The sequence below is a fragment of the Triticum urartu genome, chromosome 1A, assembly GCF_056163025.1.
Source record: "Triticum urartu cultivar PI428250 chromosome 1A, HENAU_Tu73, whole genome shotgun sequence".
NCBI classification, from domain to species: Eukaryota; Viridiplantae; Streptophyta; class Magnoliopsida; order Poales; family Poaceae; genus Triticum; species Triticum urartu.
The window spans coordinates 245,508,849-245,526,870 of NC_141873.1; the positions used below are offsets into that span (position 1 = coordinate 245,508,849).

General features: G+C 42.6%; 1 protein-coding gene across 2 annotated transcripts in view; it reads left to right on the forward strand.

Annotated features, from left to right (window-relative positions):
• The window catches only part of LOC125552249 (uncharacterized), a 30,254-nt gene extending 12,491 nt beyond the window's left edge, over positions 1 to 17,763 (forward strand). Inside the window, exons 2-7 of one of the 2 annotated variants that reach the window (XM_048715748.2) lie at positions 446 to 616; positions 746 to 817; positions 1,107 to 1,330; positions 1,416 to 1,473; positions 16,440 to 16,636; positions 17,160 to 17,763. In XM_048715748.2, coding sequence (XP_048571705.1) covers positions 446 to 616; positions 746 to 817; positions 1,107 to 1,330; positions 1,416 to 1,473; positions 16,440 to 16,636; positions 17,160 to 17,427 — 990 coding nt within the window. In that variant the 3' untranslated portion in view covers positions 17,428 to 17,763. Of the gene's footprint in view, positions 1 to 445; positions 818 to 1,106; positions 1,331 to 1,415; positions 1,474 to 16,439; positions 16,637 to 17,159 lie in introns of both variants that reach the window. The other variant, XM_048715745.2, reaches the window with a different exon arrangement.
• Positions 17,764 to 18,022: the final 259 nt, after the last annotated feature.

Below are 18,022 nucleotides of genomic sequence, written 5' to 3' on the forward strand. Positions count from 1 at the left end.
CAAACCCTAATGAATGGCACATGTACACTGTTCAGATGTATCTGATTTGCATATGTGTGGGTGAAAGATACACAATATACCAGTATCACACTAATGCCAGGAGGCAAATTGTTACAAGATTTTGGCACAGTGCTAGGATCGAAGATCTAAAACGATGCTTACAACACAAACAAAGGAGCGCCTAGCTACTTACGTCAGTTTGCACAACACAAAAGCCACTTTTTGTAACCTATTATTTGAAGTTAGTACGTGGGCGCGAACAATGTGCAGAAGAGCAGACAAGCAATCGTCCTTCTGTTATTTTTACTTCAATTATGAGCAAATTGTTATTTGTAGCCGTTTTCCCAGTTATGTTGTCAAGAACTTGCCAGTTGCCAAAGGATTCAGAATTGATTTTCTACAAAGTTTGTGATAAACCCTTGAGTTATGCTTTTATATCTTGCAGGACTTCAGATCAGACTCTTCTAGAGGACATCATGTATCAAGTCAACGAGTAAGATTTCAGAGGAGAGTCAGGGCATGTCGGTATGACATAGATCAATTTACACCTAATTTCTTGTCAATCTTTGACTCATTGGTGCCCTCAGAAGAGGAAATTGCGAAGCAGAATCAGTTGGTAATAACTCTGAGCAGACTAATAAACAAGGAATGGCCAAATTCAAAACTTTACCTCTATGGATCGTGTGCTAATTCGTTTGGTTTCTCAAATAGTGATATTGATCTTTGCCTCTCTATTGATGACAAGGAAATGAGCAAGGTTGATATTATACTGAAACTGGCGGACATCCTTCAAGCTGGCAATCTCCAGAATATTCAGGCGAGATAAGCATATCCTCATGTTGTATTATGATGGATCAGAGATATTTTGAGTTGATGAAAATATGGATAATGTTCTGATCAACTTGCAGTATCATTAAGCATGTAATTTGATTCCATTATGAACTATGCATACAACAATCTCACGGATGGTCTCTGTATGTTAGCTATTGGTCATATATTTGTATTCATTATATCCAGTCAATTTTCATTTTCGAGGACCTCTTCAGTATGGGTATATAATTTGATTTTTTGCCAAACTTCTGATTTACTTCAATCAAATTTTGCAGGCATTAACTCGAGCAAGGGTCCCAATAGTGAAGCTTATGGATCCGGATACAGGCCTTTCCTGTGATATATGTGTCAACAATCTTTTAGCAGTTGTTAACACAAAACTTCTGAGAGACTATGCACAAATAGATCAAAGGTTACGGCAATTAGCTTTCATTGTGAAGCATTGGGCTAAATCTCGTCGTGTAAATGAAACATACCAAGGAACACTATCTAGTTATTCGTAAGTTGTCCATTTCTGATGATTTAAATTTTTTTTATCATTGTCTTCACATGATCATGATCTGAATTCTTTTCTTCATATTCAGCTATGTAATAATGTGTATCCACCTCCTACAGCTGCGCAGAATACTCCCGTGTCTACAGGTATATGGAGTCTAATTCAACTATTGTATACTTGCGTTTGGTTACATACTAATATGTGTACCTACATCTGCAAAAAGTACTTTGCACTTCCAGGGCCCCATTGTGTTTATTGTTATTGCACAACTAGATTTGTGACACTTTCCAGTAGTCGAAATAACTTTAGAAAGAACTGTTTTTTTCGAGAGAACACAAAAGACCTTTGCGTTTCATTTCATTGAAAAAGGAAAGGGTTTGAGTTACAATCCTCCTATAGGAGGCAAATATAGAATGCGAAGGTGCGAAATCAAGTGAACATCCCAGGTCTGGGGGGTGAGAGCTCTAAGCCCTAGCGCTCCGTCTCTGGCCCAGAGGGCCCCCTTGTCCTTGATCTTAGTCATCAGTGCAGCTACTGAGGGGTGGACTCTGTCGAAGACACAGTCGCTACGATGCTTCCAAAGCATCCATGGTATGAGCAGGGTCGAGGAGGTGAAGCTTTTGTGCATCGGCTTGGGCATGAGTTGCCACGCTGAGAGCTACCAGGAGTTGATCGACGACACGCTGTCAGGCGGGTTGCAGGGTATCCTCAACCAGCTTAGTGCCTCGTACCATACTTGCCGAGAGAAGGGGCAGGCGAGGAGGAGATGTTGGATGGTCTCCGACGCCTGGTCGCCAAGTGGGCAGCGCGCGGGGTGCTGCAGGCCGTGGCGGGCGAGGCGGTCAGTGGTCCAACATAGATCAAGATGGGTGAGCCAGTGGAAGAACCGGACACGCGGCGGTACCCAACACTTCCATGTAAGCTTCCAGGCGTCGCAGGTGGTCGAGCCGTGGAGCATGGCGAGGTAGGTAGACTTCACGGTGTAGGTGCCCTTCGAGCTCCACTTCCAGAGGAGGCAATCCGGCTCGACGGAGAGTGTCATATGCTCGATCATGTGCCATAGCTGCAGGTTGCCGATTTCCTGGATGCCAATGGTGCCCTTGATGTCGTGCGCCCAGGCCCAGTGGTTAGACTGAAGGCCGTCCGCAGCTTGCCGCGACGTTTGGGGATGTAGGAGTATAGCAGTGGCGCGATCTCACAGACCGGACGACCTTGAATCCGGCTGTCCTCTTAGAACATGGCCTGCTGGCCGTTGCCGATCTGCATGGTGGTGGAAGCAAAGAAGAAGGCGCGCTCGTCGGCGGAAAACTGCAGGTTAAGACCACTCCAATCTTTGGTGCTGTCGGTGCGGCTTAGCCACAGCCAACGCGTGCGGAGCACGAGGCCGGTGCGCTCGAGGTCGTGGACGCCGAGTCCTCCAAGCGAGATCGATTGTGAGACGCGCCGCCAATTAATGTGGCAGTCGCCACCATTGGCTTCTGCGCGTCTAGCCTAGAGAATTCCTCTTTGGATTTTTTCAAGTGCCTTGATGATCCTCTTCGTAGGCACTAGCACGAGAGGGATTGTGCTGAGCACGACCTTTACGAACGCGAGATGGTTGGCCTTGTTCATGAGCCGTGCCTTCCACCCAGGGAGCATGCTAGCGGTTTTGTTGACCACGGGCTGAAGCTGAGCTGCGTAGGGGCGCCTGATCGTCAACGTGATGCCAAGGTAGGTGATAGGCAAGTCCACAATGGGGCAGCCTGTTACGTGAATAAACGAGACACGAGAGCACATAAATTTTTACGTGGAAACCCTTGCGGGAGAAAACCACGGACGCACGAAGGTGCAATTACTATGAGGAGGAGTATTACAAGCACGAGACGACATGCCTTCTTAGGTGCGACTACATGGGGTATATATGAGGGCAATACATAAGAGTCCTTGGAGGACAAGTAAACGAGTTGTACTCATACGCGTCGACGTCAACGCAAAGGCCCACACCATATGTACTACGTCTAGTTCAATTCGGTAGAATTTGGATCACAATTTAACAATCTCCACCTTAGCCAAATTCCCTCCAGTAGTCGAAAAAGTAAATAACTCCATCCAAATCAGCATAAACACCTTGTGCGTCAAAGTCCATCGGACTAGTGAGAAGTACCAACTAAGCCTGAGCAAAGCTCAAACTTATTGGTAGGAACTGGCTTTGTCATCATATCTGCAAGATTATCATGAGTACTTATCTTGCATACCTTCAAATTGCCTTCAGCAACAACATCTCGAATATAGTGAAATCTGACATCAATGTGCTTTGTCCTCTCATGATACATTGGATTCTTTATAAGATATATAGCACTTTGACTGTCAGAAAATATGGTAGGGCAAGATGAATCTCCACAAAGCTCAGTGTACAAACCTCTCAACCAGATAGCTTCTTTGCATGCCTTAGAAATTGCCATATACTCGGCATCAGTAGTGGAACAAGCCACAATAGACTGCGAAGTTGCTCTCCAACTCACAGCACAACCACCAATGGTGAAAACATAACCTGTGAGTGATCTTCTCTTATCCAAATCACCAGCAAAATCAGAATAAATAAAACCAACAAGTCCATCTCCAGTTTTCCCAAACTGTAAATAAGCATTAGAAGTACCTCGCAGGTATCTAAAAATCCACTGAACTGCTTTTCAATGCTCTTTTCGAGGATTAGCCATGTATATACTGACAACACTCAATGCATATGATAAATCCGGACGAGAACAAACCATGGCCTGCATAAGCGAACCAACTGCACTCGAACAGGGAACTCTAGACATGTACTCAATATCTGCATCTGACTTAGGACATAAGCTGATGATAATTTGAAGTGTGCGGCTAATGGAGTACTTACTGGCTTGGCATTGTGCATATTAAAACGACGAAGAACTTTATCAATATATCCCTTCTGACTGAGATACACTTTTCCAGACGGTCTATCTCTGGATATTTCCATGCCAAGTATTTTCTTTGCTGCACCCAAATCCTTCATCTCAAATTTATTACTCAATTGCTTCTTTAGTTCATCAATATCTGACATACTCTTTGCAGCAATTAGCATATCATCAACATAAAGGAGCAAATAAATAGCTGAACCACTAACAGTTTTCAAATAAACACAACTATCATAATTAGACCTTTTGAAACCTTGAGAGAGTATAAAGGTGTCAAATCTCTTGTACCACTGTCTAGGAGATTGCTTCAATCCATACAGAGATTTATGTAACTTACAGACGAGCTTTTCTTTTCCAGGAATAACAAAACCTTCAGGTTGTTCCATATATCCTCTTCTAATTCTCCATGTAAAAATGCAGTTTTAACATTCAATTATCCAAGCTCAAAATCATGCATGGCAACAATACTGAGTAAAGTGTGAATAGAGCTATGCTTCACAACAGGAGAAAAGACTTCATTATACTCAATACCTGGAATCTAACTATAACCTTTAGCAACTAACCTTGCTTTATATCTTGTCTCATCATTAGGAGAAAACCTTCTTTCCTCTTGAAAACCCACTTGCAACGAATAGATTTCTTCTCTCTAGGTAATCTTACTAAATCCCAAGTGCCATTCTTTTCAAGTGATTTCATCTCATCATGCATAGCAGTCATCCACTTATTACTATCACCAGAAATAATAACCTCGGAATATGAAGAAGGTTTAGAATTACCTTCAGTTTCTTCTGCAACAGATAAAGCAAAAGAAACAATATTGCACTCTTCAAGTAACCTGTCAGGTTTATTAGTACCCCGCCTAACTCTGTCACGTGCGAGATTCCAATTGAGTGGAACAATAGGCTGATTTGGAGTGGGAGTGACATGCTCATCATCAACGAAGGGATCAACATGTGCATCAACATTTTCTGTACCAGACCTATCACCTGAATCAATAACATGCTCCACCTGAACAGTAGGCTGCTGTTCACTCTCAAGAAGAATAGTAGTAGATGGAACATCATGTAACATAGCAGTTTCATTGAAGATAACATTTCTGCTAATAACAACCTTCTGGGTTTCAGGATTCCACAATTTAAAACCTTTAACACCAGAATTATAACCAAGAAAGATGCACTTAACAGCCCTAGGCTCCAATTTTCCATTATCAACATGAGCATAAGCAGTGCAACCAACTCTCAACTGTGAATAATCAGCAGGTGAACCAGACCATACCTCAATTGGAGTTTTTTTATTAAGAGCAATAAATGGTGAACGGTTAATGAGATAACAAGCAGTGGAAGCGGCCTTAACCCAAAAACGCCTATGCAAACCTGCATTGGACAACATGCAACGGGCTTTGGAAATAATGGTCTTGTTCATACGCTTAGCAACACCATTTTGTTGAGGAGTATATGGAACGGTGTAATGTCTGACAATGCCTTCAGACTTGCAATAATTCTTAAATTGCTTAGAACAGAATTCCATACCATTATCAGTGTGAAGTATTTTTACCTTCTTTTCAGTTTGTCTCTCAATCATAATCTTTCACTCCTTAAAAGCTGAGATTGCTTCATGTTTATGCTTCAAGAAATAAGGCCAAACTTTTCTTGAATAATCATCAATAATAGTCAGCATTTAACTAGCACCACCTAGTGACTTTCTGCGAGATGGTCCCTATAAATCAAAATGAACATAATCAAGAATACCTTCAGTTGTATGAGTCGAAGTGTTGAACTTCACCATCTTGTGTTTGCCGAAGATACAATGCTCACAAAATTTTAATTTACCAAGTTCATATCCATCAAGAAAACCTTTCTTATTTAACTCTGCTAAACCAAGTTCACTCATGTCCCAGACGCATATGCCAAAGGTTAGCAGCATCACAATCAGAACTCTTTGAAACAACTGGAGTAGCGTTACCTGAAACGGTAGAACCTCGAAGGTAATAAAGACCATTGGTTGAACTTAAGTCATCTTTCATCACAACAAGGGAGCCTTTGGTGACCTTCAAAACACTATCTCCACCTGAATATTTGTACCCCTTTGCATCAAGGGCACTCATAGAAATAAGATTTCTCTTCATCTTCGGAATATACTGAACATCTGTCAAAGTTCTGATTGTGCCATCAAACATCTTGATTCGAATGGAACATATGCCTTCAATCTTGCATGGTGAATTATCAAAACCCAAAATGGAACCAGAAGTAGTGGAATCAAAAGTATTAAACCAATCCCTATGTGGACACATATGAAAAGCGCATGCAGTGTCAAGTACCCACTCATCATTGGTCTCAGCACATCCAGCAATAACGACAAGAGCATCATCGGAACTATCATCACGAGCAACGTTAGCAGAATTTTCACCTTGTTTGTTACCTTTCCTCTTTTCCTTGTTCTGCAACTTGAAACACACTGAGATGTCATGCCCGTCTCTCTTGCAATATCTACAATATTTCTTGTCTCTGGATTGCGACCGGCCCCTCTAGCCGTTTTTACTTTTGCCTTTGTTTCCATTATGTGAGTTCTTTTCCTTTGTCCTGCCACGAACAGATAATCCCTCAGCTTGGGATGAACTTGAACCATCATGAGGCACCATTAGTTTCATCTTCTCCTTAGAGTTCAAAGCTTCATAAACTTCATGAAGTGTGAGAGTATCACGACTGCATAATATGGTGTCTCTAAAATTGGTATAAGAACTTGGCAGTGAACAAAGTAACATTAAAGCAGTATCTTCCTCTTCATACTTAACCTCCGTTGCAGCTAGATCAGATATGATCTCTTTAAATTCTAAAATATGATTCAAAACATTACCTCCCTCGGGTAACCTGTGCAGGAATAATTTTTGCTTCAGATGCATCTTGCTGGTGAGGTCTTTTGTCATGCAAATCCCTTCTAGCTTTAACCATAGAGCGGCGGCAGTTTTCTTGCTCAAAACTTCTTGCAAAATATTATTATGCAAATGGAGTTGAATTTGTTACAAAGCCTTACGATCTATTCTTTTCTCCGCATCAGTCCTGTCCTGAATCTGATTCTTCCCAATACTATCCACTGCTTCATCATAGTCGGCATGTGCCAACAACGCCCGCATCTTGACTTGCCATAGGGTAAACCTTGTGTCACGATCCAACAACGGAACATCGTACTTCATGGATGCCATGAGTAGATTAAATCTGTGTTCACAAAGTAGTACAAGCCGATAGAAAAATTCTTGACAGATTTAATATGCGGACCAAGAACCAGAAGAAATAGCACCTGCTAGTTCACTGGTGGCCGTAGCAATTGAAGATCTGAACCAATACTAGTAGCCTCAAGGTGAACAGTAATCCAAAATCAATCAGTACTAGTACTTGAGCCGATCCCTTTGTGTGATGACGTGTAGCGCGGAAGTAGTAGATCAATCAGGCACTGGCTTGACCACGTGAAGGTGGAGCAATCAAATCGTCCTTGAGCCTTGGGACTTGTAGCCTGTACGTGGAGCAGCGACGACAACTTGGCGGAAGGCTGTAGCGTTCGGTCGATCTGTACGCGTACGTACGATACTGCTGTCGGTCTTGGGTAGCAATGCTGCTAATAAATCACCCGTGCAGCAGACCTCGTCTCGGACTCGGTGGAACGCATGGACACGACGACGCACACAACAACAACCCTAATCTCTCGTCTCAAATCTCGTATCTGCAACTTGGCTCTGATACCACTTGTTAGATAAAACGAGAATAAACGAGACACGAGAGCACACAAATTTTTACGTGGAAACCCTTGCGGGAGAAAACCACGGATGCACGAAGGCGCAATTACTATGAGGAGTATTACAAGCATGAGACGACATGCCGTCTTAGGTGCGACTACATGGGGTTTATATGAGGGCAATACATAAGAGTCCTTGGAGGACAAGTAAACAAGTTGTACTCATACGCGTCGATGTCAACGCAAAGGCCCACACCGTATGTACTACGTCTAGTCCAATACGGTAGAATTTGGATCACAATTTAACCCAGCCAAGTAAGTTGATGACAAGCGCAGCTTCGTTGGCATCGTAGCGAATAAGGGTGGCCGAGCTCTTTAGGTAGTTCGCCTGGAGGCCCGAGGCACGCCCAAAGAGCTGTAGGATACCCTTCACTGCCAGGATTGCGCTCCGCGAGGGGTGGCAGAATAGGATCACATCGTCCGCATATAGCGAGACGGCGAGGGTCGGTCGCTGGGGGTGAAGCTGCTGCAGGATGCCCAGCTCGGTGGCGCGGCACAAAAGGCGGCCAAGCGTGTCGACCGCGGTATATAAGGTTGAAGTCGCCGCAAAGCATCTACGGCCCGGGCATTCATCGCGGATGTCGTGTAGCTCTTGCAAGAAGGCTACCTTGGCGTCGTCATGCTGCGGTCCATAGACCACGGTGATCCACCACGGCGTGCCGGCGCCGGATGGGGTAGAGACCTTAGCAGACAAGGCGTTGGTGGTGAAAAGAGGATCGGTGATGGTCACCTCTGTACTCGTCCAGGCCAACAGAATACCGCCACGGGTCCCTATCGCAGGTAGGTGCACATAATTGTCAAAATCCGAGCCAAGGGCCTTAAGGACAACCGATGAGTTAAATATGGTGGCAGCAAAAAGTAAAGACTTCGCACATGAACGTAAAGGAGGGGTTTGGAGATAATCAAACGCAATGAAGACACGGTGATTTTTCTCGTGGTTCCGGTAGGTGGTGTTGTCGTACATCCACGTTGGAGACTTGAACTCACGGAGGGTAATGGCTGCGCGGGTCCACGAAGGGCTCCACCCACAAGGGTCCACGAAGAAGCATCCTTGTCTATGCAATCATGGCTTACGCCCACAAAGGACTAGCCTCACTTGGGTAGATCTTCACAAAGTAGGCGATCTCCTTGCTCTTACAAACTCCTTGGTTCAACTCCACAAGCTTGGAGGCTCCCAAGTGACACCTAACCAATATAGGAGACACCACTCTCCAAAAGGTAATAGATGTTTTTGATGATGAACTCCTTGCTCTTATCTTCAAAAGATAGTCTCGTCAACACTCAAACACTCATAGATTTTGGCTATGTGGTAGGAGAGGTATTGTGCTTGCAATCCTCCCTGATACGTGTGGTGCTCAGCTCAAACATAAATGTGTAAAGGGTCGGAGGGTCAAGTAGTATACCATCCATGAGAGAACGAAGTAGACACACATAAAGGATGGAATTCACCTTAGTATATGTGATGCGCTTGTCCCTTGGGTACAGAGCCAAAGCCAAGGTGATAACCCTAGGGTGCTTTGCACCATCTCCTGCCCCCCCCCCCCTCCCCCTCTTGAAAGATCCTAGATCGAAGTCGTCACAAGAGTGGAACTTGTCAACCACCATGTACTCACCATCATCTTGATGTTCTATATGGCCCACTCTCCAAAGTCGCTCCTAAATCCATGAGATGCATCTTGCAAACAACATGAAAGTGTAGCCCATTCATGAAGCTCATATCAAGATGGTACAAAGGGAATGAGTTCACCTTAGGAAGGTTCCCAAAACACTTGTTGGCAAGTACTAAACCCATTAAGCGTCGCGTGAAGGGCGGCCAACCAGTTATGCCACGTGGCGTAAGTTAGTTGGCCGCGGTGAAAAAGCTTTGGGGATATTATTTTTAGATGGAGGTGAGGAATTTTTTAAATGTTTTTTTCTTTTTAGATGTAGGTGATGACCCCATACATTTTTTACAATGGAGGGCTACACAGTGGCGCTCGTTTGTAGGCTGCGTTGATGATTTTTTTTTCTTTTATTTTTTACTTCTTTTTCTAGATGGAGGCGAGGATTTTTTTTTAATGTTTTTCTAGATGAAGGCGAGGACTTCGTCTATCTTTTTAAATGAAAATGTGCACACAACTTTCTCTCAAGCGGCGCCACAGGGTGTATGTCTTCTCGCGGGCAAGATGTCTCATGACGGCACCACATTCTGATTCCTTTGAAATGAGCAAACAGAACATAAACTTGGAAACACAAAGGTGGTAAGCATGAACACGGTGTCCATCATGCATGTGGTGGTTCACCCAACAAGTGTTGTCATCATGCTTATCATAAGGTGTGAGAAAGAAAGGTTTCATGGCATAAGAGTATGTGAAGTGAGCACAACCAACGACATCATGCTTGTTATAGGTGTGAGAAAGAAAGGTTTCAACTTATCTCTATTGCACAGCCCAAGGGGCATATATGCTGCCATGGTTTGAGGGAAAGTCCCATGCTCAACTATCTCGTCACTGTCGCCAAGGATGCAAGCCAAATGGTGTGATTCATAATCATTCGAGCAAAGTTACAAAGGAAATAATAGAAACCTGAAACAGACCAACTATAAGTGAAAAAAGAAGTGAGACCAAAGGTAGCTTGTAGCTTACTAACAACTACTCATCAATGTGTTAGGTTACAATCACACTGAAGTATGACATTTATGGTGCATTGGATACTATTTACTCGACCGATGCGACTCAGTTGACAAAATGGGAAAGCTGGAAGTTAAAGGTGGTAATGACATGTAAGAATGTCGAGGTAGAATCCGTAGCAAATAGGTTACGAAGAAACAGAATGCAATGATTGGGTCTTCTACATCAGGAGGTCTCTGGAGATAGAGCCTCCCAGCTACCAGACATACCGTAGCAAATAGGTTACAAAGAAACACAATGCAATGACTACGTTATCTACATTCAAAGGTCTTCCTCTAACTATCTGGTTATTACTTTCATTACGGGAGATTGGCAAGCACACAAAAATACATCTATATAGTCCTCGCTCTAGTAATGGTAGGGAACCGCCACCACATATATCCGTGATATGTAAAGGGGGAGAGGTAAATTACCTTGTCGAGAACTAATTGTCAGCCTGGTGCAACTGCCATACATGCCACAGCTAAATAAATCAGCATGGATTATCTATCCAGCTCTCATAAGCACTTGGGTACACGAAAATAGGCAGAATAATTAGCATCAATCAACGTGGGCAAAAACAGGCAGAGGAGATTACAATGAAAAATCATATGAGAGGTTTCCTATGATTATGCCATATACAGAACTCACTCTCTGTGGTGTTTGTCCTGAAGCTCGATCGTTGGCAAATCTCCTTCCATAGAAGAGCACTTGGGGTCTGAGCATTGGTAGTGGGATCCAACAGGTGTAGCAGATTTGTGGCATGTGGCACACAAAAAATACTCACCAGCATGGGCCAGAGCCCAGCCAAGTGACAGTCACCGTTCAAAAGAAATGCTTATTCCACATAGAGAGTAGGAAATAGCATAAGAAAGTGAAGAGAAATAGAAAACAAGTCCATTGAAATAAACACTAACAACAACAACAAATTACAAATGCTGCTGCAACTATTTCCTGAGTTGAAACAATGAATAAAATAAATAGGCTTCAGATTAGAAGTAGCGAGTACTTAGAATAGCAAGAGAAATAGGATCATAAGAAATAATCCTGGAATTAAAACCATGTGATGTCTTTATTATAATATCAAGAGAAATAGGTTGATGGGGCTTAGGATTCTAACATATATATATTTATGAAGCGATCGTAAGATTACCTCGGGTGAAGAATAACTTATTCTGCACCCTGGGTGATGAATAGTAACACTATTTCACAAATATAACAAAAACTATGGGTTCATATGCAATTTTTTCATGTAACTTGCTTTGAAATATCTTAGATATATTATATGAACATATTTAAAATAATAAAATTGTATATATAGTACCACATGGTAGTATATGAGATATGTGGGGTAACTACCACCGGGTGGTAGGATGGATTTTCCCTATATATATATATATAAAATTTTCTGTACTCCTGGGAGTATGTACTCCCACGTTCAATATACCTCATAATCAAATGTTTTGTACCTCTTTTTCATTCTCAATATACCGTATTACTTATTCTAAGATAGCTCAATACAAATTTTATGAAAGAATATCATCAAGGCTCATAGTTTACGTAATATACCATTTGTACGTATAAAATAACAATTTATGTGCGTACAAAATAAAATACATGCACCCAAATGGATTTTTTTTACAAAACTCACTTTTAGGTATCTAGTAATAATTAATAAGGTATATTAAAAATAATAATGATGTATAGTGGTATCAACTATGTGGTATATGAAGAGCGGGAGTATATACTCCTAGGAGTACACAAGCATTATCATATATATATATATATATATATATATATTTTAATACGACTATATGTGTCCTGGACATATGGTCTGCACATGAAAGAAAAATCAGGAAAAAGAGAACTCTCTTTGCCTAGTCGTCGACACTCATGACCAACACTATGCGACGATGGGACAAGGCGTGACTGGCTAGTAATTGGTGATCTGGGCGTCGTACATGCTTCCCCACCTCATGGCTGACCTCCTCCCATCTCAGAGCAAATAACACAGTTACCTAGGCAGTGGCAGACTACCTTTTTAACATAGCTAGATCTTGGTCCTTTGAGATATCCATTCTACTGAACATGTGGTTTGAGAAATGGTTTTCTAAATATAAAGGAGGCATATCTTTGTTAGACAAGAAAGGAAACAATCTGAATAATAATAGGTGGTATAACATAGTCTTCATGAACAGAGCCAATAACTACCTTTTGATAATGACCATACCTCATGAAACTCGAAAGCGCTGTCTGGCAATAAAAAGATCACCGCAAGCCATCTGTTACATCCCTAGTCTGGTAATCACCTAGGCTAGTTATTCTTTGTTGTATCATGTTTAAATTTCTTTTAAACTTGAAATGGGGATTGAGTAAACCCTAGCATCAAATTAAATCTAATAGGTTCAAATAAAAATATTTCAATGAACACAAAATGCCCTTCAGAAAAGTTCATGATTTTTGATAAAGGTGAAAACCTCTGCCAAAAATGATGCACATATTTCTAGGTCATTTTTGGATTTTTGAATTAACACAAAAGTATTTGAATTGGAGCCATTTAAATGCTATATATATTATCATACATGGCACTACTCTCTGAACCTGCATGTGAGCCAACATCAAATCGGTAAGACCAATATTTCAGATGGGGGGGTGTGCAATGGAGAAAATTCTGAAACATGAGCATCTGGTCTTGCTACCTACTCTCATTCTGAAAATCAAGACAGTGGAATGTAATCTATTCCCTCCGTCTCAAAATATAAGACATTTTTTGATGCTATCATAGTGCCAAAAAACGTCTAACATTTTGGGACGGAGGGAGTATTTCAGTATGAAGAAACCAAGGCTTAAGGCTCTCAACATAGGTAACAATTGACATGCCACAATAGCCAAAACATTCTGACTGGAACCAATAAGAGAACCCCACCTCAAGTCAAAGATCTTAAATATAGACATCTTTTTTTAGTGATGGCTACCAGCTGCAAAATGAGTGAGGCAAGAAGAATGCACGAGAAAACTCACCACACCAAAAGGGCGACACCACTGGCGTTAATCTGGGCCCGGTGGATGCCGAGGGGTGATCCTGTAGTCGTCTATGGTGTGCTTGTTGGTGCTGCTGATTTGAGGAAGAGATAACGATGCGCAGCACCAGCTGCCGCCGCTCTGTTCCGTTCGCCGCCACCGCCGGCGACGCCACATGGCTCGAGGCCCTATCACGGTCGCAGGGGAGGAGACGAGGACAGACACCGGAGAGGTGAGTGGATGACGGCGACGGCGGCTGGCCTCCGTACCAGGCTCGCAGGGGAGGGCGTGGAGGAAAGGAGGTGGAGCGGCAATGACGACGGTGGCGATGTGGCAGGGAGACGAGGCAGCTGCTACGCGAGGAGGGATGGGAAAGGGGGGAGGGGAGAGGCGCTGCGCTAGGTTTTTACCACCCACCCCGCACATCCCATTCTTCGCGTACCAAGAGCCGAAAAAACCCATCTTATTTTCTGGAGACCACGTATAAGGAGCCCACCCGTCATCAGCCCCTGGATGCTGCACATGCATCGTCGAAGGATTTGAAATTTTAACGGCGTAGGGATCGTCAGGCACTTAAACCGTTCAATAGTGAAAATACCGAACGGTTCAATTCATCCCATCGCGTGAAGGCCTCCAGAATGGCGGGTAGCCCAGCAACCTTTCTAGTTAGATAGGAGGCCTTGATCCCACTAGGGGAGATAAGATGAGCAAAGCTCTCTCAGTTATAGTTAAAAGGCACTAGTTATGAACACCCTGCAGGATTGCCTCAAGCCTGGTTGCTACAGATGAGAGAATCGGGATAGACTATAGGTGTGCGCGCGGGGGGGGGGGGGGGGGGGGGGGTTCTGCCTAATGTAGCAACGGTGAGTAACAACCTATGTTCTGATGCTTGCGAGGTCAAGGGACCGAAGTGATAAATGAAATCAGTGTTGGGTGTTGGGTGGAGATAACCGAAGACACGGGGATGAATATGTATCCATTTACTTCCTTGGAGCGAAGCTAGTCACTGTTGGAGAGGTGGGAAACCACAAAACCTTCCTACACCACGAGGCCGATGTCCAACCACTCGCGGTAGACCTTGAGACGGCCTCCAAACCTTTACAAACAATGGGGTAATTCACAACCTCACCGGTGCTCCTACCGCCTAGGAATCTCCAACCTCTTAAGAGTAACAAGATCAAAGGGGAATGTTTGGAACTTGCTCAAATCAAGAAATTGGTTGGTCAAGAAAGAGTGGAAAAACAGATCTTGGCTATTTTTAGCTCCTCTCAAATCTCTCAAGGGTTCGAAGAATACGGGAAACGCTCGGAACTTGCTCATCAAGAAACCATTTGGTCAAGAAAAAGAGGAAAAACAGATCTTGACTGTTTGTAGCTCCTGACTCAAATCCCTCACAAACCTCTCAAGGGTTCTAAGAATTAGGGCTGGGAGAGAGTGGGGAGTGTTCTTCTCAGATCTGGAATATTTGGAATGAAGTGGTCAACCCTCTTCCAAAAGGGCAGGTGGCTTATATAGTGGGGATGGAGAAACTAGCTGTTTGTGCAGAAATTCTGCAGTTGGATAATCCAATCTGAAAGTGCCCTGACAGTCTGACTGGCAATACGCAACACACCATCTTTAGCCCACATAGAGATTTCTACGCTTCCCGTCTAAGTCTGTTAGATCTCATCAAGTTCTTCTAACCCGTTAAGTACCGCCCCCCACCCCCTGATATTCTAATTGATCTTTTGTACTTCTCCACATATACAAAAAAGAACAAGGCAGGAAATGAAACTTTTACCCACCTTGGGAGGCTTGAACTTGGGTCTATCATGAACTTTTTTTCTTCTGTGTTCTACATCCCCTTGCAACCTGACATGACATTCCAGCGACTACAAATCTACGTCCTAGCTCTTGTACTACTGTTAGGACGGACGAAAATCCCTAAATACAGTGGGTTGTATGGCTTGGTCCACAGCGAGCAAGTCAGTCGGCTGTCCAGCATGAGTCTTAGCATGCCAGCCAGGTGACGAATTTCACACTCGTTTGGGCCCCAGCGTTTTCAGATTGGGCGCCATGGGTTAGATTACATCAATGGAAGACGTGTACCAAGATCTGGATGAATTCCGGCTATGTTAAGTGGATGCTACCTAGGTTGCTGATGCTCTCTTTACAATATTAATTCCTAATGCAACAGGTTATATGTTCTGCCATTCCATGCTAATGCTATTCTCTTTGTGAAGGGCTAATAACTGATTCATTCAAAAGCTAACTTTGTTTGATCTAAGAAATTGTCTTGCTGGATTATTGTTCTTTTGGCTTAATTGCTTGCTGAAAGTTGATATTTTTCTTGTTGTTTGGCGTTGTTGATATTGTCTCATTTATCCAAATTTCGAAGGTGAACTTAAGCTGCAGTATTTTAAAATATTGATATTATCTCCATATGGTTAATGGTCAAGAAGAAACTCTCCAGTTTAAAAAGGATGGAAAGAAATTTGCATTTCCCTTCCCATCATTACTCCTTTATCTGTCGACCAAAATAGCTCAAGGGTTCTTTCCTGAGCACATGAACTATGATACTGAGCCTTGTTAACTACTACCTCTGTTCCATAATTCTTGTCGTGGTTTTAGTTCAAACTAAAACCACAACAAGAATTATGGAATGGAGTAGTATTTTTTGTTTGCACTATGTTGTAGCACCATTATCCGTTTGTTCTGCAATGGTGACATGTTTTTTTTTCTCAACTACATTATCAATGCTACCAGGAAATGGAGGCAACTTGTTATGTCACTGTGGATGATAATCATTATGCTTATTTTGATCAAGTGGACAAGCTAAGTTACTATGGGGCTCACAACAATGAGACTCTGTCAAGTCTGCTTTGGGCCTTCTTCCATTATTGGGCGTACCAGCATGATTACACACAAGATGTTATATCAATTCGTACGGGAAAGATCATTAGGTAATGTTGCATACTTGCTCAACCACCCTTTCATTCCCACATTTATCGGTGCTGAGCTTTTGTTCCCTCCCTGGTCCCTTTCTGGATCTCATGATGCCGAACTGTGTTCAGCAGCATTTATTTTTGTTCACATTTGGTATGGTATTCCCTTCGTTGCAAAATGTACAGGTAGGACGTATTATTGTTGATTAGGACAAGGCTTTGACCAAAAACATTTAATATGTTGTTATGTGATACAAAATCATCGTAAGTACTTCTGAATGCAAATTTAATGGCTTCAATTCTATGTGAAATAAATTACGTACTACAGTAATTGTTGGTCAAAGCATTGTTTTAACCAATCAAAATGCGCCCTGCATCTTGCAAAAGAGGGATTACCTTCTCTTGTCAAACCAACTAGTGAATCATGAAAGAGTTGAACATGCAATCAATGAAGCGAAGAAGCTTGTGTTTTTCCTTATTCCATAGTGGAACATGAAGTAGTTTGAGAAATTGTTTATCTTCATACATGTGGCACTTTCAGTAAGCACATGAAGGACTGGACAAGACGTGTCGGAAATGACAGGCATCTCATTTGTATTGAGGACCCTTTCGAGACCTCCCATGATCTTGGCCGTGTCGTCGACAAGTTCAGTATCAAGATCCTCCGAGAGGAATTTGAGCGAGCCGCCAATATATTGCAGTATGATCCAAACCCAAGTGTGAAGCTCTTTGAGCCGTATGTGCCCCCTCCTCCATCTGGGACCCTTGACGAGGAAGGGATTCTTAGTACCGCGGGAGCTATAATATGATGATACTACAAACCTGTATCATGGAACCCCTTTGTTTACATGTTTGTTATGGCTTACCTCAGTTGTGCATAGCTGTACAATAGATGCTTAGTTGTAAAGTAACTAGATGTGATGGTAGGAGTATGTACCTGCTATATAAGGGTGTCTAGCTATTATCATCAGATCCAGAGTCTTGATTAATTGTTTCGCGTGTACAAGGCGATGTTTGGACCCGACGACTGAATAGATTAGTAAAATAAGTCTGCTGCTAAGGAGAGGAACCTTAAGCTGTGTATGTACCTTTCAACCACCGTTAGGTCTTTCCATGACATAATAGTATGCCTTTTTCTTTTCTAATTTTAGGACATCAAACCATGATTATTTTTATTTAACGTGCTAACCTGACAATTGTGCAACTTGTGCGTGTGTGAGCTCTAGTAATTGGTTCAGTATGTGTAGTAGCAGGGGCTATGTGTGTAAGGTTGGTCGTAATGGTAGTATCATAGATAGTATTATGCATGCCAACTAAGCAATTTTGATGAGGTGTCATAGTATTAAATGAAAAAGAGATGGTGGAGTATCATATCATGATACCGTATCATAATAAATGTTATGC